Here is a 24,949-nt window from a genome sequence, read left to right on the forward strand (position 1 = left end):
CGTGGCTGGCTTTGAGGAAAGTTGTTCCAGGGTTTCAAGCAAGGCTGTGTGGGCGAGTGAAGAGGATGGATTTACATTGTTTCCAGAGGATGCCTCAGGCCGTGTTTCACAACCATCTCAGCACCAGCATTTGGTTGAGCTTGCTGTGCCAGGCCAAGCTTCCTGGGATGGGAGCAATTCCCTGAGATAACTGACAACAGAGAACAGGTGGGCCTTGGCCTATAGTTTGAGAAGCTTCCATGGCTGCTTGGCCCCATGGCTTTGGGACTGTGTGGGAATACATTGTGACAGCAGCTTGTGACCCAGAACATGTTTACTTCATGGTGGGGAAGCAGAAAAGGGACAGAAGGGGCTAGGGTCCTACTGCTCCCTTCAAGGGCACACCCGTTTTGACCAGGTAACTTCTCACGACGCCTCATCTCATAAAGTTCCACTTTCCAATGACATCACGAGCTGAGGACCATGCCTGTGAGGATACTCTAATTGCTAATTATCCAGGGAACTGGGTTTTGTGAATCCAACATGGAGGTTTGCCGAGGGGGCAGCAAGGTGAGTGAGTGTCCATGGCTCCCGGGATGCCAGCAGGCTTACCATTCTTTCTGAAGAAACCATTCTACCTTGCCAGGGCAAGTTTTTTAAGCACACAGGGATAAGTGGAAGAGCAGGCCAGTGAGGGGCATTCCAGGGCAAACCAGTGAGGAAGGAGGGGCGGATCAGCTTCTGTTCACACCGGCTTTAGCTATGCTTGGCCTGGCCTGGCCACCTGGGTGTCAGCCTTGCAGGATGCCTGTGCTGTGACATGCGAATTAGTGGCCATTTGGAGACCCGCAGGGCACATTCACCATCACTCAACAGCAATGTGATGGTGGAAGTCATACTGGAAAAGCTCTCAGTAAATTAAAAAAAATGTTTCAGAGGAGAAATAATTATTCCTGACATTTGGTATGACAAGGGAAGTTACAGGACAGCAGAGAAAAGATCTAGATAGGTAAGAATCACAAAAGAAAAGCTTAAGAGCTACAGCTAACCACCAGTGAAGCTTAAGTCTACATTCAGGACCTGCAAAGCCTAGGATATGCCACACTGGTGAGTGATACCATGTCACTCTGACATTACAGATGGCTCTGCTGCCGGCAGGGACCAGCTTTGGCCTGTGGCAACCACACAGGACTGTGCAAGGAGGGAAGGAGGCAGGGCCTGTGCAAGAGGAGGCCATATGGGTGCTTTTTATAGCGTGGAAGTGTTGCAAGGAAGTTTCCCTGGCCTCCTTATAAGGCTCAAGCTTCCTAAACAATTTTCTTGATTTTTTTTTTAATTGGGCAAAAAGAAAACCAGTGACAGATCATGACTTGCAAATGAAAGCTACTCCAGAAAGCTACAAAATGATTCATGTTGTAGTTTGCTTCCTTGCCAGAAAGAGAACAGTCTTTATGTGGAGAAAGGTAAAATGCATGGTGGTGATAGAAGCTGATACAAGGAAAAGGTAAAGAAATGGGTAGGCGCTCAAACGAAGCTCTCTAGCTGACATTTCTCCCAGCTTGGTCTGGGAGAGCCTGGGCAAAAAAGGTTTATAGAGGGAGCTAGCCATGCAGCCACTAGCTAGCTATGGAGGATGCAAATAGGGACAGAAATGAAAGACTGGAGAGGCAGAAATTCTTACTTTCCAAACCGGCTTTGGTAAGTGGAAACTCCTTTGTAAAACTACTTAAAGACAATAAAGATATATTTAAAAATAAAAGGAGAGAGGTGAAGCTGTGGTTCAAGTGGTAGAACACTAGGCTAGCCTTGAGCAAAAAAAGCTCAGGGACAGCACCCAGACCCTGAGTTCAAGCCCTAGAAGCAGTGGAAGTGGGTGTGCATGCATGCGCACACACATTAATTTAAAAAAAGTGGGTGATTCCAGCTTGAAGTGGATTCTTGGCAAAATATTTAAGTGATTATGAAATAAATGAGTTATGAGCACATTGACAACAAGTCATAGTAGGAGGATGCATGGAATGCAATAAATGAAGCCTCCCTACTCCTTCCAATAAAAGAACATCCACTCAGTGCCAATTCATGACATGACAGAACTCACAGAGCCCAGGTTTCGGAAGGAGAGACACACAGTCAGTAACAACTTGAGCAGTTCTCAGGGAAATTAGAGCTGTGACCTGAATTCTAAAGGGAGAAGCATGTGGTGCTGAAAGGGGCAAAGTTGGGGGGTGGAGGTGGTAAATCCAATCTGGGCACTCGAGGAGCCTCTGAGAGAGTGGGGATTAATCTTCATGGCCCTCAATGAGTGGGAACTGACTGGAAAAGTATAGGGTATTACATTTGTGAAACCCTGAGTATGGTCCCCATTTTTGGGGGGGTCCCACAAACAGGCAGAGATGACAGGCAACTTGGGAGAGCTGTCAGAAGGACCCTGTGCAAAAATTTCTAAAGACAGCATTGAGCCCCTGTACCTCGAAGCCATTCCAGTTTAACACAGAAGCTAGCAGAGGCTTACATAATGAGCACCCCAAAGTCAATGTGATGCAACTGGTTCATGAGTTGGCTCTGTCCAGGCATAAATCACGGCTCCCTAGTCCTGGGAACTCAGAGTTCTCTTAGGCTTACCAGAAGGGAGGTTTGTTGTTGTCTCTCCTTCCTGGCTTGGGGCCTCCTCATGGTGTCACATGTGTAGTCATCTCTCACAGGGCTTGGTCAAGGCCAAGGTGCATGAGACACATGTGTCTGCATCCGTAACACCTGAGTGGGAAAGTGGGCACCTGTGTGCCAGAGAACAGCTTGGCCTGGCTCCAATGGGTGCTTAAGATGGCCAGCAACTGAGCAGATATCTGGGCACAGTGGTAGCACTGACCTGGGTGAGGCCAAGACAAGGAGGTCATTTTGAATATCTGTATCCCACCTATCAAATAAAAGCCATAGCTTTTGCTTCTACAGCGAGGAGGAGGAGGGGCTTGTCCTGCTGCGTATCAGACAGAAAAGAACATGCAGGAAAAAGGGGATAAGAGTTTTTACACCAAGTCCCCCTCCCCCTCTCTCTCATATAAGCTGGTACTGGGGCTTGAAATGGGGGCCTAGCACTGATGCTTGGCTTTTCTTTTTTCCACTCAAGAATGGTGCTTTCCACTTGAACCCCACTCCACTTCCAGCTTTTTGCTGGTTAACTGGAGATAAGAGTCTCTTGGATTTGTCTGCCGGGGCTGACTTCAAACTTCAGTTCTCAGATTTCAGCCTCCTGAGTAGTGAGGATACAGGTGTGAGCCACTGGCACCCAGCTATCATTTGCTTTGAAAAGGTTCCCAAGACCAGTAACAAACCCTGTACCTTCCCTTTGTCTCTCTAGATGCTACACGGATGCTTCATTCACCTTTCCTGGTGCTCCCCTAGTGCCTGGGCCCTGGCAGGCACTCTGCAAAGGTACATGGAATGACACACTGGATGTGCACATTTCACAGATAAACATGGATGCCGAGGGTACCTCTAGGTGTGTATTCCAGGCCCACTCAAATAGTGTATTTAACACTTATTTTTGGTTTGTTTGGACATGGTGAACGCAGAACTATGAGAAGGCAGGGGGAGGGGGCTGAGTGTGTATGGGACACTGTCTTCAGGAGAATAACGTCCCATGATGCAGCTGGAGCTGGCCTCAGCAGAGCTGTTTGTGGGGCTGGAGGGAAATCAAGTAGCTGGAGACTTTCTTTTTTTGTGGGGGAGGGTCCAGTCGTGGGACCTGAACTCTGGGTCTGGGAGCTGTCCCTCAGCTCTTCAGCTCAAGGCTAGCGCTCTACCATTGAGCCACAGTGCCACTTCCAGCTTTTTTCTTTTTGCTTATGTGGTGCTGAGGAATCGAACCCAGGGCCTCAGGCATGCAAGGCAAGCGCTCTACCACTGAGCCACCTTCCCAGTCCCATTGGAGACTTTTTTGACCGGCACACACATAGATTCATTCTGTGGGCAAAGCCAAGATCACATCTCCTTGGAAAGTGGCAAATCCATTTCTTTTCCTTCTATATTTTATCACTGATAGTGTTTGCATCCCTGGGATACCTGAGTTATATAAGGAAGGGTGATCAACTTGCCCACTTAAGTCTGATACCATAAGGTTTTTCTGCCACGGACATCCCACGTCCTGCTCTCTCTCTCTCTACCCCATGGATGGGCAGCAATCCTCACTGAGCAGCATATCTCCATACCCTGACTGCTGGGAAGGCTGTGGTGAGCACAGCTCTAGAAAACCCAGTGTTCAAAGGAAGCAAGAGAAAGAACAAGAGGCAAGATGCCAGTGACTTCCTTTTCCAGACCTATACAACATACCGCAGAGTACTTGCTGCAAAGACAACTCAAACCCCTGGAGGTCCGTGCATAGCAGGATGGTGTCATCAAAACAACTGGCGAGAAAAGCATCAAGTCATGGCCTAGATCTCAGGGGCTGCCTAATGCCCTCAATTGTTTCTCAACATGGAGGAGCTATGAGAGAGGGCAAGCCCTCAGGAAACAAAGGCAGGGATGCCCCTTGAGGGGAAATCTCTCATCGGTTCAGGGAAGCCAACCTGGGCGAGAGGCACCTGGGCCTCTCCCCAGGAGACTGAACGAGGACAGCTCAGCAGGAGCACCACATGATTCTTCACCTCCTAAGCCACATTCTTCAGCAGGTTTTGTGTGATTCTACCACAAGGCAGCAGGTAGAGAAGATTCCTGGTCATTTGGCTCCAGTAGTGACAGAGTGACAGAAACTTGACCGGTGTCACACTCGGCATATCTTGCAGCCCCAACACATATTGTATAAATTGCTCAGGTATCAACCCCTTCAGAAATACTATGTACATATTTATCGATTAGAATGTTCTAGAGTAGATAAGGAGGGTTACAAATTTAGACCAATCAAAAAAATTAAAATTCCCTCTGCAGGACGTTAGTTAAGTAGCTGACAGAAAGCTGAGGCTGTGTCAGACACTCTCCTACCCCAGCCAGGACTTTCCAGACTCAGCAACCTTGCCTCTGAGCATGCCTGGGACCCTTGCTACCCACCCTGGTCCTCCCAGCACACCTGGAAGTGCTCACCTGCCTAGGTCCCCTCCCATCCAGGTCCTTATTTCTTCCCATTTGCTTCCCCCAAAACACATTTTCCTCTCCTTTGGCAGGCTATTCTCAATCCTATAGACTTTCCCTTTCCGGAAAGCATTCTCACAGAAAGGAAGTCCTAGGTTTCCATCTGTGCCCCAGCACTTGCTCACCAAGAGCTTCAGCCTTTAGCCTCTCTGTGCCCAGCATCCTCTGGATGCCAGTGGCTTGGAGAAAATAGTTTTGAAAATTTCCCTACATCAACCAATGAGGTGATGCATATAAGCAGTGGGAATATATCGTGGCCATTGCCTTCATTCTTGGGGACTTAGAATGTGTGTCCTTTATCTGTAGGGGACCCATTCTCTAAGTCCCTGAGCGATGCTGAAATTGAAGGTGGTACTAATCCCCAACAATGTATCTTCCTAGACGGACACATCTCTGATACAGTTTACTTGTATAATGAATACATTATATAAGAGCAGAATTAACAACTATAATTAATAAACGAAAACAATGGCAGCACACTATAACAAAAGTGACTTTAAAACTCATGAATTGTTGATTTCTGAAATATTCCACTTAATATTTCCAGACTGTGGTGGACTCTGGCAGGGAAACATGGCTCCTGGGGTAGCTGGGAAAGCCACAAGTGAGGGAAGGGTTGGTGGCTCTGTCATAGGGTAACAGAGCTGGGGACTGCTGGGGACCCATGGAGCTCTGTCCAGAGAGGGACAGGCTTTCATAGCCATGCTGTCCTCTATCCCTTTAGGTTCCTGAGTGGGATGGGGGGATGGAGGGGAGAGCTGTCTGCCTTTTAGTGGCAGTGGCAGCCTCGTGTGGATGGCCCATCACTGCCCCATGGGTGATCTGCACTCTGCACGAATGCTCATCCGCTTCCCTTGTGACAAGTACCTTCCCTGCAGAGCCCCCTGTGGCCAAAGCCAAGCAGCCTTGTTCACCGCCTACATGAAGTGAGGATAACCTTTACTACCAGACCTTCTTCAGTCAAAACTTAAGCTTAGGATATGGCAATAAAAGAAAAAGACTTCAGCCTCCCTATTAGTACAAGTCTTCCAAATCCAGCAGGGATGCAACAGAAAAAGAGAGGGCTGGAGCATTTACAGAATCCCAGACAGACCCTGAAGTGTCCCTTATTTTAGGATTACTATTGGCAGGGGCTATCAATTCCACTGGTTCCAGGTAGGTTAACACATATGCAGATCTGCCCTGGATTATACACAGAGAAACCAGGGAAGAGACTTCAATTATGACATAACTGTGTAGACAGGGAAGGAAAGCGGGGAAAGTGGGTGAGGAGGGTGATGGGAAGAAGGGGAAGAGAGGGAATGAGGGATAGAAGAAGCACAGGAGGGAAAGAGGGAAGGAAGGAGAAATGTAGGCAGATAGGAAGGATGAGGGAGGGAACTAAGGAGAGGGAAAAGAAGGAAAGGAGTGAAGAAGGAAAAAAGGGTGGGAAAACAAAAGACAGGAGGGAAGCGGAAAGGAATGCTGAGGACTATGCATTGGTAGCAGGAGCCTGGGCTCTTTGTCTGGGTTCTACCGCAGCTTGGCCCTGGACCAGCGTCGACTGTGGTAAGCTGGGACTCCAGTCACCTGGGCAACAGCTCCTATGCAGTACTGTCCCGCCCTGCCTGCTGAGTGCTTGTGGACCATACCATGTGCAGGCTTATTGAGAAGCAGGGCTGCAGGATGCTGTAGCTCCATCTCTCACCCAACTGATGATGCTCACCTTTCTCAGCCTCGCGGCCCCTGTGCCAGAGCGGATGGCATCCATCAAGGCTTGTCTGGCATCCCCGGAGTTGCTGAGGGTGTCCATGTTGAACCTGGACGCTGTCCTTGCTGCCGAGGGGACCTGTGAGGCCTGCAGGGGAGGGGCAGGCAGGGCTGGTGGGGGCGGAAGATTGAGTTCTTCCTGAGGACTTTCTGAACTTGGGGCCAATTGTTCCGCCGCTCGGAAGCTCCGGAGCTCCTCAGAGGCAAGTGATGACACCTAGCAACAACAGGGTTAAAGGACTGGGTACAGTGAACAGTAATATAATCCCGATCTCATGGAAATGTCAATCCACACAGGAATGGTGAGCCCTTTGGGGAAGAGGTCATGAGAGCGGAGCCCTCATGAATGGGATCAGTGCCTTTAATAAGGGATCCAGGGGGTCCCTCGTACCTTCCATCATGTGAGGACATGGTTTGAAGGTGCCATCTATGCACCAGGAATTGGGTTATTCCCAAACACCAAATCTGAAAGTGTCCTAACTCTGGACTTCCAGAACAGTAATAAATAAACTTCTGATGCTTATAAGCCACTCAGTCTTTCACTGAGCCTGACAAAAATAAGTGCAGTGACGGGTGCTTTCTGAGATGCCAGCACATCGCTGCGCTACCACTGAAACTCAAGACAGTTTCTCTGAAGATAAGCTGGAGGACTCTGTCTGCCCAATCGCTTAGATACCTGCTCTTAGGCACTTTGCCAAGTCACAAATCACAGGGACCAGGATGTGGTAGTAATGCCTTACCCAGATCTCTCTGATCTCACAGCTTCCTTTTGCATGTAAGGATAGAAACAGGGGCCAGATAGCAAATCTGAGCCCCCTGAGTAAGGTACATGCTGAGAACCCCAGGAGGCGTATAAAAGTCTCACATTCCAGGCTGACCCTACACTGGGGTCCATATGGGTTCCTGCAAGTGGACAACAGCCATCACAGCAATGTCACTCTAGGAGGTGGGTAACTGGGATGGCCTGGTGGACTGATGATCTAATCTTGAAGCCAGTGGGCATCTGAAGGAATTTGGAAAGTGACCCATATGAGGCTCAGAGAGGAGTTCTGACAGAAGGAGGGTGAAGAGGCTGGGAGATTTTTCTTAAGAAGAAGTGTCACCTTCTGAAGAGAGGAGTCTAGATTGGGTGCCAACATGCCTAGCAGGTAGAAATAGCTGCTATAATGGTGGCGTACCATATATCCAGACCAGTAGAAGCGTCCACAGTCCTGGGTGCTGGGGAGAGGGGTGGGTGGGCATTTGAGCTCATCCCCTGGTGGGAGGTCCTCTTCCTTACCTTCCTCAGGCTACAGGCACCACTGTGCCCTCGGATGGCTGCCAGCAGTGCCGATCTCTCACTCTCTGCCTCTGTGTAAGATGGTTTCTTTGGCCCTCCCTCTGAGGTGTGTTCTGCAGTCTAGGATATGAATGGTGGGAACATATTTCAGCCCAAAGTCAGAAAAGCTAACTTGAAGGTAGCTTGAGAGAGAAAAACATTATGTATCAGTTGAGGTCTAGATGTTAATTGGTTACGTGTCTACTAATGGTATGTAAAGCCCAACTCACAGTCCTTTCAGCACAGCAGTCAGTAAATTTAACAGGAGATATTCAAGACATTTTTTTTTAATTTTTGCCAGGCCTGGGGCTTGAATGTCAGGCCTAAATGTCCCTGAGCCTCTCTGTGCTCAAGGCTAGTGCTCTACCACTTGAGCCAAAGTACCACTTCCAGCTTTTACTCTTTATGTGGTACTGAGGAATCGAACCCAGGGCTTCATGCATGCTAGGCAGGCACTCTACCATGGAGCCACATTGCCAGCCCAAAAAGACATTTTTTTTAAAAGTAGGTTTTGAGTTCCATGATATTCCCTAAATGTAGTCTGGGCTAAGTGAGCGTCACTGGGTTAGTAGCTTGCTGTGGGCTTTGAAGCCATATTCCACTGTAATTTGAAGGGCATCTCATAAAAATCAAATTGTAAGAGAGTTGGGGTGACAGCAAACAATGCCTGTTTTTTGCTGCTTAACTGGAGAGAAAGATCTTTTGGATTTGTCTGTCTGGGCTAGCTTCAAATCTAGATCCTCAGATCTCAGCCTTCTGAGTAGCTGGGATGACAGGCAGGATCCATCTGATAAATACTGTTTCTTAATGACAAATTAGTGCTGTTATGTGTCCTGGCTTTCCACAGCTGGTATGTGTGCTGACGTCCAGTTGGTGTGTGACACTGGGTCAGACCACCTTAGCTGCACTGTCTTCTCATGTGTGACATGGGGAAAGCAAAGCCTAATTATTAGCATTGGTTTAACAATGAAGTCTTATTTTCATGTGTGAAATACCTAGAGGATGGAAGAAGTGTGCAATCACATTATTCCTACTATGAACAGACAAAGACCGTAATGATGCTTAATGATGCTACAGTCATTGATGGACCACATAGACGACGGTGAACTCACAAGACTAACGGAGCTGAGAAATTCCTGTTTTCCAGTGGTGCTACAGCCACACCAATGTCCTACTTCAATGCATTGCTCATGTGCTTGAGGTGACTTGGAACCAGACACAGAATAGTTTGATAGTGCAATTACATATACTTCACATCACAATCTTGATAAAGAAACAGCAATTACTGGCTTATACACTCATTGTACTTTTATGGCTTATCTTATGGTGAATCCTATTCAGAGTTTACTATAAAAGAGTGTGCCTAGGACGTTACAGTGGCAGCAGGCTTGACATCTTGGTTTGCTCCATCAATCTACCCAGAGACCTTGTGGAGTAACTTGACATGTACCATTCATTTGGGTGAGCCTACTCCATGGTGTCAGAGCAACCACATTCAGCTAAATAGCCATGTACTCCTCAGAATGTACACATACCCACATTGGTAAGTGACAAATACCTGTGCAGGATAGCAGTGTCTCATTTTTTTTTTTTTTTGGTGCCAGTCCTGGGGCTTGAACTCTGGGCCTGGGCACTGTCCCTGAGCTTTATTGCTCAAAGCTAGTGCTCTATCATTTGAGCCACAGCTCCACTTCTGTTTTTTTTTTTTTGTGTGTGTGTGTGTGGTTTTGTGGAGATTTGAGTGTCATGGACTTTTCTGCCCCAGCTGGCTCTGAACCACAATTCTCAGATCTCAGTCTCCTGAGTACCTACTAGGATTGCAAGTATCAGCCACTAGTGCCCAGCATGGTTTTTAAAACCCATTTTAATGTACTATAGCTTGAATCATAAATGTGGGCAGAGGCCCCTATGTCAAAGATTTGGTCTTTATCATGACACTATTGTGAGATGGATCTTTTAGGATGTATTTGTATGGGGGGAGTGGCTAGCAGGAGGTCCTAAGTTGGGCCCTTGAAGGGGATAGTGAGATCTTGGTTTCTTTCTCTTTCTCTCTGCTCCTCGCCATTATGTGGTTTGCTGTGTCACATGTTCCTACCATGCTGTGTAGTATTTTTGTAACTCCCAAAGCACGTGTCAACTGATCATGAACTGAAACCTCCAAATAGTAATCCAAAATAAAATGTTCCCCCTTTTTCAGTTGATTACCTCAGGCATTTTTCTACAGCAATAGAAATCTCACAAACATTCACTGCTCTAAGATCTTGTGTGCATAGCCCTGTACTCCAGCCATTCAACTCTACTGGTCAGGCAAATTAACTTTTATTGGCTGCCATCTTTTCTACAGGGCAGTTGGACCTGAAAAGCTGAAACCTATTATCTGTAGGCTCTTAGTGGTTCTAGTCCCATATTCTGGAGGAAGGGGATAGAAATTCTAGTTGAATTGAAGGATGTGTTAAACTTTGCTGCTGCTGCTAGTCTTTTTTACTCTCTCTGATGTTATCCTAAAGTTCTGGGACATGGGTAAACAGCTCCCTGCACTTGTCCCCAGAATGCCCCTCATTTACCTTTCGGAGCTTGTCCTTCCCGCCTGCTGAGTGGATGGCTTCCATCAGGGCACTGTGCAGGGATGTATCTTTTGGAACTGGTCTTTGTACAACAGGCTTGAATTTTTTCTTTGGCCCAAAAATGCTGGGTGGCAAAGTCCCATCTGTCTCATGAGCATCTGATAACAAACTGGGCTTTTCCTCTGTTTCTAGGATGATGCGGCTAGATAATTTTGGAGAGCATGAACGCTCGCTGTTCACTGAGACCCAGGTAGAGCCATTCGCCAGTGCCCTGCCGGAACTTGGAGCCTCTGCCAAGCGCAGAGACGAACGGGGTGCCCTTTCTGGTGGGCGCGTGGGGTCAGATGCTGAGCTTGTCTTTTGGTTACTTGTGCTTTGCTTTTCACTGAAACCACAGCCCTGACCCACAGAAATAGGATCCTTCTGGGAAGATCTGACTGGTGGGAAATAGGAGCTTTTGTGGACAGCAGCAGGACAGTCTTGAGTGGGTAGTTTCCTGGCTGGGTAGCTGACCTCCCCTCTGGCATGGGATCCCGATACAGCCAACTCTGCCCCAGGACTGCTGTGAAGGCAGGCAGAGGGCTGCTTCGTATCAGGCTTTTTTCCTTGTGCCTCAGAGTACAGGTTGGGGGAGGCTGTGTTGTCTTTCAGAGTGGGAGGTGGTCCTACGAGCTTTGGTCCTCTGTCTTCGTTGCTCTTCTCATCATTTTCAGGCTGCTTCGACACACTGCTGTGGACTTTCATGGGTCCTATTCGCTTGGCAATAGCAGAGGCCACATACTGGCTGGATGTTCTTCTCTGAGGCTTGAGGAATGGGACTTCTGTGGTATTAGCTGCTGGCACTTTGGGGACCGTTGAAGGTGGCTGGCTTCGCTCCTCATCCAAGGAGGATCCATATTCTCGGGGGCCAGACTGTTGCTGGGCTGCCTGGAGTCTGTGGTCTTGTGGTGGCTTTGCTGGTGAAGTGGTGGTGGTGGTGTGAGCGGGGGTCTGCTGGGCTGAGCTTTCTGTGGTCCGGTTCACGTGCTTTTCCATTGAGTTACACATCCAGAACTCTTTGACTTTCCCAATGGGTGGAGTTTCTGATTCAACAACGGCTGATGAGCGGGAGATGGTCCTGCCGCCTTTCACATGAGGAGTCACCAGATTGCCTAGTTCATCGATCTTAATGGCACCGGTGGAGAGGGACACACCCCTGTCGTAACACTTCATCTCTGACTTCGGAGGAATAATTTTGTATGTTGTGAGGCCATACTTAAGCCCAGGGCTTCGTCCTGGAGTTTGGCCTCGCTGAGACCACGGTGGTGGTACCAAGGCTGGAGTGTCACTGTCGCTGTCCTTTCTGATGGCTGGCTTTGAATTTACTCTCTGGATTTCGTGCATCTTCTCGGTTTGAGCAGAGCCTTGCACCTGGCCTTTTCCCTTTGCATTTAGACCATGTATATAAAGTTCTGAAGTAAAAGAAGTCATCTTGGACCCTATTACAGTTGAAGTCTCATCCTGAGAGATGTTGGCTAAAGGAGACTGGATTCCCTTTGTGATGTCCTGGGATGGAGGGAAAGGGTCAGCCTCTTCTTTCTGCCTCCTTCCATGTGGCTGGCTGTTCTCAGACTGAAATGGGAGTAGGTGGGATTTCCCACTGGCAACATCCCCTTTGCCAAAAGAACCAGCATTGTTGTTGCTATTCGACAACAGCCCTGAGTCCACAGGATCATCAGAAACTTCCCCAATAAATGTCACTGGGATTGTATCTGTGTCACCATAGGGAATTATAGCCTCTGGCATGCAGTGGTTGGACACACCATTTATGGAATTGGTTAGAGAGCTGAGGTCCGATTCATAACTCTCTTCTATTTCTGCAAAGGAGGAGAACAACAAGTCACTGACACTGCTAGTGGCATTCTCATTCAAAAGGCTTAGTGCAATCAGGGTCAAGACTTGGATTTTCCTGAAGTTAACTTTTGTTTAATTTTTATATATGCACGTTGAAATACAATTTTGATTTAAAGTCTATATATGTCTGGGGTCAGAATCTCTACTCCTAATACGCAATGTAAGATTTGCTTGAGGATATGATATTTCAAGGTAAGGTGTTTATTTTGCTAACATTTTTGAACTAACTAAGAGATTTCTAAATCTAAGCTTCTAGGAAAGTCTGTTCTCCAAACAGGAATACGATGGCCTACATGGGGTTTGGGCCTTCGTGTTTTTTGTTTCTACCAGAAGCATGGCAAGATATGTGGGATAAGTTTCTTAAAAAGAGAATGACTAAGTCTTGAATTCTTCTAAATTACACTGACTCTTCAAAGCAGTAAATGATGTAGTAGGTCATGTGGTCACAGGCTGTGGGACCCTGCACAGCTGGTTCAGATTCTCGGCTCTGCTAACCCTACACTCAGGACAAGAAACTGAAAAGTAAGTTTGACAAAAATTACTGATTACTTGTATAGGGTGCTTTCTTCTTTAAGACACGATCAATATGTAGTTTCTATTTTATTTTCAATGTGTGTCTTGGAGAAAAAAGCATGTCCTTTGTTTTTAAAAGAACTCTTACTTGTTTACTGAAATTATCTGTATCTGCTTTGGCCTATCAGTAGAACAGCAATGCCATGAGATGCTCCACTGTCAATGATTAATTGGCTTACTCAGGACAAAAGGTTGTTCTGTTCCCCACTGCCATGTACCAGCAAGTAAAAATACCTCCTTCATCTTTGTGCCATCCTGTTTTGCTATAGCTCATTTGAGTATTAATCTGTGTGGAACACTGTGTGTGTGTGTGTGTGTGTGTGTGTGTGTGTGTGCGCGCGCACGGGTGTGCACTGGTAGTGAATCTTGAACTTAGATCCTAGCCTCTGTTCCTTAGTTTATTTATTTACTTATTTTTACTCAACGCTGGTGTCCTATCACTTGAGCCGCAGCTCTACTTCTGGCTTTTTTGGTAGTTTACCAAAGGTAAGTCTCAATTGCCCAGGCTGGCTCTGAACTGTGATCCTCAGATCTCAGACTCCTGAGTTGCTAAGCTTATAGGCATGAGCCATACTTTTCAGTGTGAAAATTTAGTATTAGTCACAATGTGTTTGAAGCAGTCATTCAGACAGCTTCTCAGTACTGCTTGGAGCTCCTATGAAGAGTAGTCCAAGAGGATCCACTCTCCCTTACCTGAGAGAGAGCTCAGCCCTTAAAGCCATGCTCTCCTGAAGACTCAGTCTCCTATCCAGTCTATCTCCACATAGAGCTATCCAGTCTATCTCCACAAATCTCTTCGTCATTTCATTATAGGAGAGTACACTCAGAAAAATGACAAGAAGTATCTACGATGACAGTACAGGATCAAAATACTAAGCTGTAGCCTCTTACCTTCTAGGTCTTCATCAAGTTCTGCCAGGGTTTTATGGAACTGCCCAGTAATGAACATATCTTCATCATCATTTGAGGGAATGATGGCATTCTCATTTCTAGAGATGACGGATGAGAAAAGAAGAACATTTATTTATACTGGCACTGATTTAAAATACTAGCAGAAATATACAAGGACTGGACAGCCCATGTTCAAGCTCAAGCTTCAGAGTTGTGCCAGACCATTGTTGGCCTTGGAACTACTGAGACAGAGATTGCATGTGAAGTGTGTATGGGAGTGTGACATATGGTTAGCTTGGATTGTATGTGTGCATGTGTGGGTAGGTTGTATGTGGCATGTGTGCTGTGTACATGACATTTGGTGAGTTTGGAGTATGTCCACACGTGGGCAACATTATTTGACTTGCATGGGAGGTGCTGTCTTTGTCATGAATGTTGTGTATGATAATACATGGTGTGTTTGGGACTATCTCTAGGTATGTGATGTGCATAATACAGGTGCATTTAGGGTATGTCTATGTCAGTGATAGCATCGCCAGAACCACACACAGTTACACTTGAGTCTGCAGCCAGAGTTCTAAGCTTCAGCCCATTAGGACTCATTGAGTTGTTCCTTAAGAGTGTAGCTTTTTCCTCAGTGTTCCTCAAAGCCCCCTGGATGACACAGACTCTGGGATACAGAGACTTGGAGAGGAGCTTTGCACAAGGAGGCGGTTGAATAACAAGTGCAAGAGAACTTTCCGAGTCCTGCAATTTTACACCTTCATGCCTCTACCTGTGCCTTCCTGAGCTGTGACCAACCTGCCACACTCTGAAATGAAACAACTCAGGCCACAATAAAGTGCTTTCCTAGTCCTGTTGAGCATTTCCACACTTCTACTCCAAATTATTTTCTGCACTGAGCAGGTAATGGAGAGGACAGCAGGAGTCTGGGCGACCTGATCACACCATTCATTGGGCTGTGCTCCCCAGGTTCTTTCCTTGAGTACAACATGAACAGAAATAGCTCTCACTCTTGCCATTCCTCACTTATGTCTTTCCCCAAGATGTTTTAGGAGACCCAGTAGGAAGAAGCGCCCAGAAGCATGGCCCTAATGACTATGTGTTTGGGCCAGAACAACATAGCTTTCACATGCCAGGCCCTGGATTGTGTTCATTAGCATAATTTCTTTTATAATAATCACAAGTTATTTTTAAGGTGGGTAGCGTATACAATCATCACTGCACAGATGGGACACTCTGTTACAGACCAACAGACCTGGGCAAGGTTTCACTAACATTTAAGGCCCTAGAAAGGACACACTTTGCCAGCCAAGGGGCCATGTCTGAGGCTGAGAAGACAAAGGTGCCCCCCCTCTCCCCAGGGTACCAGGCCTCCCAGAAGATGGGAGCCTAGCTGCTCAGGACAGCAGAATCTTGCTGTATTTGCGTCACAGGGACAGTGACATCTGTGAGACAACTACTGACAAAACAATTTGAAAGCGGTCTTTGCAGGGGCTCTTGCCTTTAGTTTCCTATTGTGCAGAAAACACAGAGACATGTCTATGGCAATTGTCTATCTTTAGTGAAAGCTGATTGTTAACATTGAGGACCAATTTCCCTCATTGCTAATCAGGCCCAGATAATGATGCATGAAATATGCCTTGCACAATCCTCACTTACGCTGCAAAGTTTTCATTCTGATAAATGAGCCTTTCTTTCTTAGTGACCATGTCCATGCAGAAGCCAGGGACTGGCTCCAGGATCAGCCTCAGCTAATGTCTTCTGACAGGACAGACAAAGGGGGCTGGTTGAAGATGTGTGTGCATGTGGGCCAATTAATAAGGACCACAAGAGGTGCACAAATGTCCTTCCTATTGCTTTGGCTTTGGACTTTAATGATCTGAATGCGTTTTGCTAAAGTTTTTTTTCTTTCATGAAGTTCAATGGAATATATTTAAACATTCCGTAAAATATGTGGCAGAAAAAATGTAGAAATTGACAAAATAGTACTTGAGATTGAAAACAGAAAACTTAAAATAATTCTTTTAAGTAGTTTCAATTCAGTATGTCAGTTTATGAGTACAATGTATCTTGATCGATGTTATCCCTTTTATTAACCTCCCACATTTCCCCCAACCCCTCAATTTTCCTAGTTCCACTTTCACATATATACATTGAGTATTATGACTGCATTCACCCACCCTTCCTCTCTTAATTCATCTATCCTCACTTCCCTAACAGCTCAAGTTCTAGCTTCCTAGTATTCATTTTGTTAGAATGCATGTTAGACTGTATACACACAGTTTAATTAATATACTTGTGTGTATATGTATATGACCAAAATTCTGAATTTTAAAATGCTCTTCTTATAGAGAGCTTAAAACTCAATCAAAATTGCATACTACTACTTTCAAGTATTTGCTTTTAAGTGTACGCATATTAGACATTGATAAGAATGATATTAAGAAGCACTAAAAACAAATTTACTATTAAAAATTTCACTGATTTCATAAATGTCAAACTACAAAATAACTGCCACTCTAAGTTGATGAAGCTAAAATAGATTTAACATTCACATTAATTCTTACTGGTTGTAACTGGAGAGCAAATGGAACCAGATACCAACAAAGGAAAATCACTTTATCTTTGTAACAATATTGGTGTGTTGGTCTCCATTTTAATTATTTATCTTAAGGAAACAATCCAACAAATGAAAAGTATAAACCTATCCCTGCTTCTTGTATTGATGTGAAGAATTCTTTAAACATCCAGCAGTAAATCCAAACATGAAATAATAGCTGCACATGGCAAAATTTTTATTCTGGAGAATGAACCTTGCTTTCTAAGTGGCTAAATAGGTTCAGCCAGGGAGGTAGCTTCAGGATCAGCCTTAGTGAAATATTTAAAAGTTTAGTAACTGTGCTGATCATTAGGTCTACATATTTCTATAGGTTCCAATGCTTTACCTAGTGTGTTATGTGAAAAAATCAATACACAGAATTATATATTAAAGTAATTATGACATAAAAAGAGCATGGGCCTGTGGATAAGGGTGAAGTAGAAACCCAGATAGCAATGAACAAACCAGCCTGACTGAAAATGGGGAATTATCCTTGTATTTTAGGATTGTGCTCGTTTAGTAGGAAACAGCTTGGGTGATAAAGCAAGTGTGTGTGTGTGTGTGTGTGTGTGTGTGTGTGTGTGTGTGTGTGTGTGTGAGCACACATGTGTAATCACCAGTCTTAGGCTTTCTTTGCTTAAGGCTAATAGCTACACCTGTAACCACCAGTGCCTTGCAATAAAGCAATTTTTAATGAGCAAAACTTTTAAATAATACTTTCATCTTCTAGCTAATAGTGATTGCTTTTATGCAAAGGAGTTTATAATTTGCTTATGCCATACATGGTACACGTGAACTTGTTTTCTTCAGGAGTCCAGGAGTCCCAGTATGGACCTACTGGTCCGTTCATTAACGACAGGAAATCTGCAGCAAGGCCAGAGCCTCAGGCCTTCAGCACCCTCCTCCTACTCTGACTTGATCTCATCTGATCTAGCTCAGAGCCTTGGGGCATCCTAGATAGTTTCTCCCCTACCTTCCAGACCACACTGTCTTGCTGAAATTTCCTGTTCCCTTCTATCTACATTCCTCTTTCTTGCTCATTCCTTCTTCCTTCTGTCCCTGATGGCTGTCACTCAACCTCAGGCTTTGATGTATCCACTCTCTTCCATGGTCCTCCATGACACTCTAATGGTAGATCTAGGTATTTAGATCCTGTCCCTGCCAGGAAGACAGAGTGGAACACATGTTATAAGCAAATAGCCTGGATGCACCGTGGAGTGAAGGGCAGGAAGGTCCTGAGCACCACAGCCAGGCCTTTGGTTGGTATGTCTCTTAAGGGCCTGGCTTCTCCAAATAAGGGCAGAAGGAGTCCTATCATCTCTTTGCAGCTTGCTTTTGGTCCTAATGTAACTCAGCGGTGATATATTCTAAGCCCTCAGCTTCTGCATGAATGGGTTATCTAGTCAAAACCAAAGCCAGCAGACATGTATGTACTTTTGCTTTTCAATCTAAGATTTGTAGGGGAAGAGATTCAGTGATAATTGCTTTTCTTCCCCACTCCTACCCACGGTCTTCCCCACAAAGGGTTATTGATGGATTATATCCATTCCTTCCTCTTTGTAAAAACCACTAGATTCCTCTGCTTGGTCTCTGGGCGTGGAGGACAGCTCCCTGTGGGCGCAGCAGGAAAGCCCAAGGCATGTGTCACTGCCGAGTCAACAGTGGGCAGGAAGCCATGTCTCTGTTGTCACAAAGCAAAAGTGTGCAGATGTTTCTCTCCCGGGTTTCCTTCGCCAACCGCCCAACTCCGCCCAACAACCCAGTCTTCAGACATGCTTTTTTATTGACACTTTGTTGTGGCTGAAGACCAAGAAAGTAAAGCAAACAAACAAGAGGGCAGGCTTTTCCCTATCAGGCTGCACATGTTGATTAAACATTGCCAGAGCTCTTTTCTCCCAGGGAGCGGGTGACTCTGCAGAGAATAGAATCATACTCAGGCGACTGCTGCCCAGGCTACCACGCACACAGAAGTGGAGCTGCCTCCTGTGCCCAGCCTTCAGGGGCTCTGAGGGTAGAGCAAAGGGGGCTGCCTGGCCTCACACATGTATATCCAAGTCCCTGCAAAATGAGAGCAGGGTCTCCCTGCTGTCCCATGAGCACCAGGACAAAGAGGGATTTGGGGAATTTTTGTTTTTATTTACTATGGAAAGAAAAGGAGTTTCTTACCCACGTGAAATTTATAAGATCTACTCAAAGCCTATTAGGGCATGATTGGTTTGGAAGTGGTTAAGTGAGTTTCCATAAGAAATATATACAATGGCAGAATGAATGAAAAAGAAAAGCCTGAGAGGAAAAGTCTGAGAATATTCAGGGAGTAATTTAGATCTCTGATGACAACCCTGTGGTTTCAAAATGATAACTAGATGGATCAAGGCAAGCTCAGGAGCCCCAAGCAGAAGAGGTCAGATATATCTGATTCCTCCGTTCTCCTTATAAGACTTTCTGCATTGACAAAGCACAGAGTTAGATGGAATTAGATACACATACATATATTTGTATATGTATGTGTATATGTATAATTTACACTATTGTAGTTATTTCTTTAAAAAGATCATATTAATATTAATTACCTCTATTTTTATTTTTGCAGGTACTGGTACTTGAATTCGTGGTCTTGGGGTCTCTTGCTTGGCTCTTTTTTGTCATGGGTAGTGCTGTACTACTTGAGTCAAATCTCCACTTCCAGACTTTTTTTTTCTGGTTAACTGGAGATAAGTATCTCATCTGCCTAAGCTGGTTCTGAGCCTTGGTTCTCAGATCTTAGCCTCCTGAATGTCTAGGATATTGAGCATGAGCCATCAGCACACAGAAGTTCTATTTTCTCTAATGGTTTATATTTATGTGTATGATTGATATAATCTTTTCATTGTGCACTGGATTTGGTGTTTTTTTAATTTTTAAAAATTATTTTGGTGGTAGTGGGGTTTGAATTCAGAACCTCTTGTTTGCCAAGCAGGCCCTCCACAATTTGAGCCAGACCCACAAACCCTTCTACTTTAGCTGTTTTTCAAGTAGTAGGTAGGGTCTTGTGTTTGTGGTGTTCTCCCCATCCCCTTCCACCCCCGCCCCCCCCCCCCCCCCAGGCCTAGATCTTGATCCTTCCACTTACACTTCTTGCGTGGCTGGGATAACTGGGCTAGGCTACCACACCTAGCTTATTTATTGAGATGGGGGCCTCGCTAATGTCTTGTCTGGGATGACCTCAAGTTATGATCCTCTAATCACAAGTACAGGCTGGAGCCACTATGCCGGACCATTTGGTGCATATTTTATAATACAGGTGAACTGGACCAACCACTTGGCAAAGGCTCAGTAGCCAAATATGGCTAGTGTCTACAGCACTGGACATTGTAACTCTCCATGTTTTTTCATGTGCGATAAATTCTCCTTTGACAATGTAGGGAACTTCACTGTTCTAGAGGGCTCTAGAACATACCAGATTTCTAATTTTTCTGTAGTGCTTATAGCTATGACTATTCTAGAATCTTCAGGGTATTACATGTCCCAACTGTTCCTGTGGTCAGGCACTTCCTAGAGTTACAAAGCCTTGGCACCTAGAATGTACAAAATGACTTTTAAGTGCTTCTGTGGTCACCGTGTCCCTCTGGTTACACAGTTTCCTGGTTCTAGATGTGTTCAATGTGGCAGATGCCCCTGTGGTTAATGAGTTCCTGTGGTTACATCCTTGGGCTCCACTCAACTAGAGACTGGAATGAACTGGACGTCTAAGGGTTGGGTCTATTTGTAGACTTTACACTGAGGTTGCAGGCCCCACCCTCTCAGCTGACTTGAAGTCACATGCCCTGAAGTTGATGGAGGAATTGTGTGTGTGTGTGTGTGTGTGTGTGTGTGTGTGTGTGCGCGTGCGCCAGTATAGATCCTTGAACTCAGAGCCTGGACCCTGTCCCTTAGCTTTTTTACTCAAGGCAAGTGTTCTACCACTAGTGACACTATTCTACTTCTGGATTCTTCTAGTTAACTAGGTAAGAGTCTCAAGACTTTCCTGCTCAGGTTGGCTTCAACAAATAACACCTCAGACAAAACTGGGGAACTCAGAGATAATTTCTTCTTTATTTGGATGAAGAGCTGACTGAAGCCTCATGAAGGAAAATGATCTAACATGGACATCCATGCTAACACCATTTCCTAATGGTACTGGGACTTGAACTTAGGGCTTAGGTGCGGTTACTGAGCTTTTTTGCTCAAGGCTATAACTCTACCACTTGAGCCACATCTCCACACATGGCTTTTTGCTGGTTAACTGGAGATAAGAGTCTGATGGACTTTTCTGTCTAAGCTGGCTTCCAACTTTGATCCTCAGATCTCAGCCTCCTGAGTGGCTAGGATTACAAGCATGAGCCACTGGTGCCCGGAGAATTCGTAATTATGATTACAGATACTGCTTAAAAGTTATGCAACATGTCCTACTTGTACAGTCCTGCATGTCTGTCACCAACCCCTGGTACCTCTGTCAGGTTGCTGTTATTATCCATACTCTGTGTATTAAGAATCATAGGCAAGGGGCTGGGAAGGTGGCTCAGTGGTAGAGGGCCTGCTTTGCATGCATGACGCCCTGGGTTCGATTCCTCAGCACCACATAAGCAGAAAAAGTCAGAAGTGGCACTGTGCCTCAAGTGGTAAAGTTGAGAGGACTCTTGAAGGCTAAACAGCTTGTAGCAGGAAGTTAACTGTTTGCCTTTCAGGTTCTAAAACATCCTCCAACTCATGAGACTATTGTCGTTTGGTAGCACCCTGGAGGTGAGGGGAGAAGAATATATTCATAAAGCATCAGGTTCCAAAAATTAAGGATTATCCTGGCTGTGACCACAGACCATTCATTCTCCTATCTGGAGAAAAAGCATCAAGATCTCACATGAAGGTTAGTGCCAGCAAAACAGAGCATGTGTTCTATACACAGTATCCCTGGGGCCTGTGTTCAAAGTGTGTGAGCAGTCTCAGCTGTAGCTCAAATGAACGAAAGGGTTTTGCAATGAAGAACAAACAGATTATAGTAGAAATAGACATCTCTGCGTTAAATAACTAAAAGGGAGATGTTCTAATTTTTATCTACTCTAGTTGAAAATATTATAGACCAAGAAGCATATGTATGAAGGGGACTAGTTGGGGTATAGGTAGAAAGGAATGGATGGTTGACTTCTAATTTCCTTTCTCATAACATAAAAGATGGGTCTCTAAGGTTGGATGTGATTTTATATTTTGGTTCTGGTCCTGAGGCTCAGGGCCTGAGTACTGTCCCTGAGGGTTTTTTTTCTCTCTCAAAACTAGCCCTGTACCACTTGAGTCACAGATTCACTTCCAACTTTTTGTTGATTAATTGGAGATAAAAGTCTCATAGACTTTCCTGCTTGAGTTAGTTTCAAATCTTGATCCTCAGATCTCAGCTTCCTGAGTAGCTAGGATTACAGACGTGAGCTACAAAGGCCCAGCTAGACTTTTAATTTTAGTTATTAAGGAATATATATAATAACAGGGGGCAGTCAGTGCTCATAATAAAATAATAGGTAAAAATAACTTAAAGTAAAATAGTGATATAATCCATTAGCCAGATGAGGAAGTGTGTGTTTTCGGTGGCATGTTTGGAGAAAACATAAAAAAATACAAAAGCATTCATTTGGTTATTGACTTAGGAGTTCTTTTTAAAATCTTATTTCTAGTAATGTTTCCATAATATTGTTTATCTTAAACTTATCTGAAAATTGACAAGACACAGAGGGAAAAAGTATTATGAAAAACATGGAACCACAGCCATAGTGTTGCTATGAGAGATGAAGAAATAAAGCAGGGTGGCACAGAAGAACGTGTACACAGATTGATCCATAGGTGGAAACTTGACATCCACCCAGCAGGGGAATAGGAGCCTGGTTAAGAATATAAATTCATAGCCAAACACTGGTGGCTCATGCCACCAGAGGCTAAGATCTGAGGATCATGGTTCGAAGCCAGCCCAACTAACCACCAAAAACTGGAATGAGAGCTGTGGCTCAAAGTAAAGTGCTAGAGGGCTAGCCTTGAACAAAAGAGCTAAAGGACAGCAGCCAAGCCCTGAGTTCCTGCTCTAAGACTGGTGTGTGTGTGTGTGTGTGTGTGTGTGTGTGTGTGTGTGTGTGTGTGTGTGTGTGTGTGTGTGTGTGTGTGTGTGTGTGTGTGTGTGTGTGTGTGTGTGTGTGTGTGTGTGTGTGTGTGTGTGTGTGTGTGTGTGTTCATAACACACAAGAAAACAAACCCTGGACACAGGACAGCGCTTATAAGAAATCCAGACTACTGAGCCTCTTAGGGCAATTGCAAGAATCTCTTAAATATGCAAAGATCAGACATATCTGGGAGATGAAACATTCATATTGCCAGGTGTGGGGGGGCTTGTGCCTTTAATCCTAGCTATACAGGAGATTAAGATTTGAGGATCTTAGTTCAAAGCCAGCCCAGACAGGAAAGTCTGTGAGAGTCTATCTCCAATTAAACAGTAAGAAGCCAGGAGTGGAGGTGTGGCTCAAGTGGTAGCTCCAGACTTAGTCCTTGAGGTCAAGACCTAGCACTGGCCACTCCCCTCTTCCCATCTTCACTTATATACAAAGGCAATTATTACACAAATTAAGAAAAACAAAGTTAAACTCAAGCCATGGTTTAGAGATTCTTCCTGTGTAAATAACAGAGAAGAGGAGAAATTAACATGCTAAAAAGGTAACATAACTTTGCAAAAAGAACCAAGTACACAAATAGGCAATCATAAAAGAAAATAATCCAAATTGTTAACAAAAAGAAGAATTTCACCCTTACTGATCACAGGATTACAAAACGAAGTCACACAAGATGTCAAGTGATAGCTCAGCATGTCTACTAATCTCAAATTTGGAATAACAAAATAGTCACAGACCACTGGAGGACTTGAAGAATAATGACCCAATATTACATAAAGTTGAAGATTACTCTTGCTGATAATAATTTCTTTTCTAGAAAACTGTCTGCTTGATAACAGTAATGTTTTTTGTTTGTGTATGTGTGTGTGTGTGTGTAAGACTTGGTGTTTTCAGTCCTGAAATACTGGAGCAATCTAAGAATCTATCAATTAAAAAATGGATACATGCATCATCATGGATAGGTCTTGAAAAAATGCTTTTAGCAGGGTGCCTGTAGCTCAGCTATGCAGGGGGCTAAGATCTGAGGAATGAACTTCAAAGCTAACCTAGGAAGATAAACTCATGAAACTCTTATCTCTAATTAGCCACCAAAAAGGTAGAAGCATTGGTATGGTTCAAGTGGAAGAGCACCAAAGCTAAAGGGACAGTGCCCAGGGCTTGAATTCAAATCCCAGTTCTGGAACAAACAAACAACAAACAAAACAAAAAAGACTGTTGAGTAGAAAAGTAGAGTAGGAATACGGCAGCATTTGCATCAAATGTCATTATGATGTGTTACTATCTACAACCAGCAGGAACACTTGATGGTAGATGAGAAACCTCCAAATCAGAATGAGGATTGCAGTGGGAGGCATCTGGCACATAGATGGTAACTGAGTGTCTGTGACAAAGTCCCCCTCCTCAGAACATCGGATGAGTGTGGGTGACATCCCCTTGTGACTCACCTTGGATGTGAGCTGCCAGAGCCATTTCTCTCCCACGATGGGCTCTTTTGGGGACCCAGGTCTGGGGTTCCAGCCAGGTCCTGGTCACTGCAGTCCTCCTGGTCTGTGGCCCATTTGTCCTTGGATTTGAGGCTGTCATGTTGTGAGTCCAGAGAGACGATGTCTGAGGGGGAGCTCATCACCCCTGAGTCCTCAGTTGTATCCTCCGAGGCAAAACAGCTGCCCACAGAGCCCGTCTCCTCAGCCTCTGGTGGCAGCTGTGGGACTCCGTCCACGCTGCAGTGACTGCCAGGCCTCAGGGGTAGGCTCACTGGACAAGACAGGCAAGGACAAGTCAGCACAAGGCATTTCAGGTCCCTCAGTGCCTAGCAAGAGCAACTGCCAACAGACTTTTGGGAAATGTGGACCCTCATTCTAAAACAATAGCTTCCTCCTCTAGAGACAAAATTTAAAAGGGCCTATGTGGACACATAAATGAAAGCAGAATTTCCCTCAAAAACTGAGTGTTTGATTAGTTAACCATTAAACATGCATCTCTGTAAGTCTATGGGTTAAAAGCATTTAAATATTCAAAGTGATGAATGATGTAGTGAATGAAATTGTAAAACCTCTGGTTTATCTGAAGTTCTGGTACTGGAGCTTGAACTCATAGCCTGGGT

At 45.1% G+C, this 24,949-nt stretch overlaps 1 protein-coding gene across 3 annotated transcripts in view; it reads right to left on the reverse strand.

Annotated features, from left to right (window-relative positions):
- Nucleotides 1-24,949, reverse strand: part of Cobl (cordon-bleu WH2 repeat protein) — a 210,925-nt gene that overhangs the window by 1,709 nt on the left and 184,267 nt on the right. For all 3 annotated transcript variants that reach the window (XM_042684982.1, XM_042684981.1, XM_042684979.1), the window contains 5 exons: nt 24,291-24,600; nt 14,089-14,186; nt 10,732-12,587; nt 8,129-8,248; nt 6,806-7,066 (listed from right to left, as the gene is read on the reverse strand). In XM_042684982.1, coding sequence (XP_042540916.1) covers nt 6,806-7,066; nt 8,129-8,248; nt 10,732-12,587; nt 14,089-14,186; nt 24,291-24,600 — 2,645 coding nt within the window. The remainder of the gene's footprint in view (nt 1-6,805; nt 7,067-8,128; nt 8,249-10,731; nt 12,588-14,088; nt 14,187-24,290; nt 24,601-24,949) is intronic.

This window comes from Dipodomys spectabilis, unplaced genomic scaffold, assembly GCF_019054845.1.
Source record: "Dipodomys spectabilis isolate Male_0828 unplaced genomic scaffold, ASM1905484v1 ptg000092l, whole genome shotgun sequence".
Classification (NCBI taxonomy): domain Eukaryota; kingdom Metazoa; phylum Chordata; class Mammalia; order Rodentia; family Heteromyidae; genus Dipodomys; species Dipodomys spectabilis.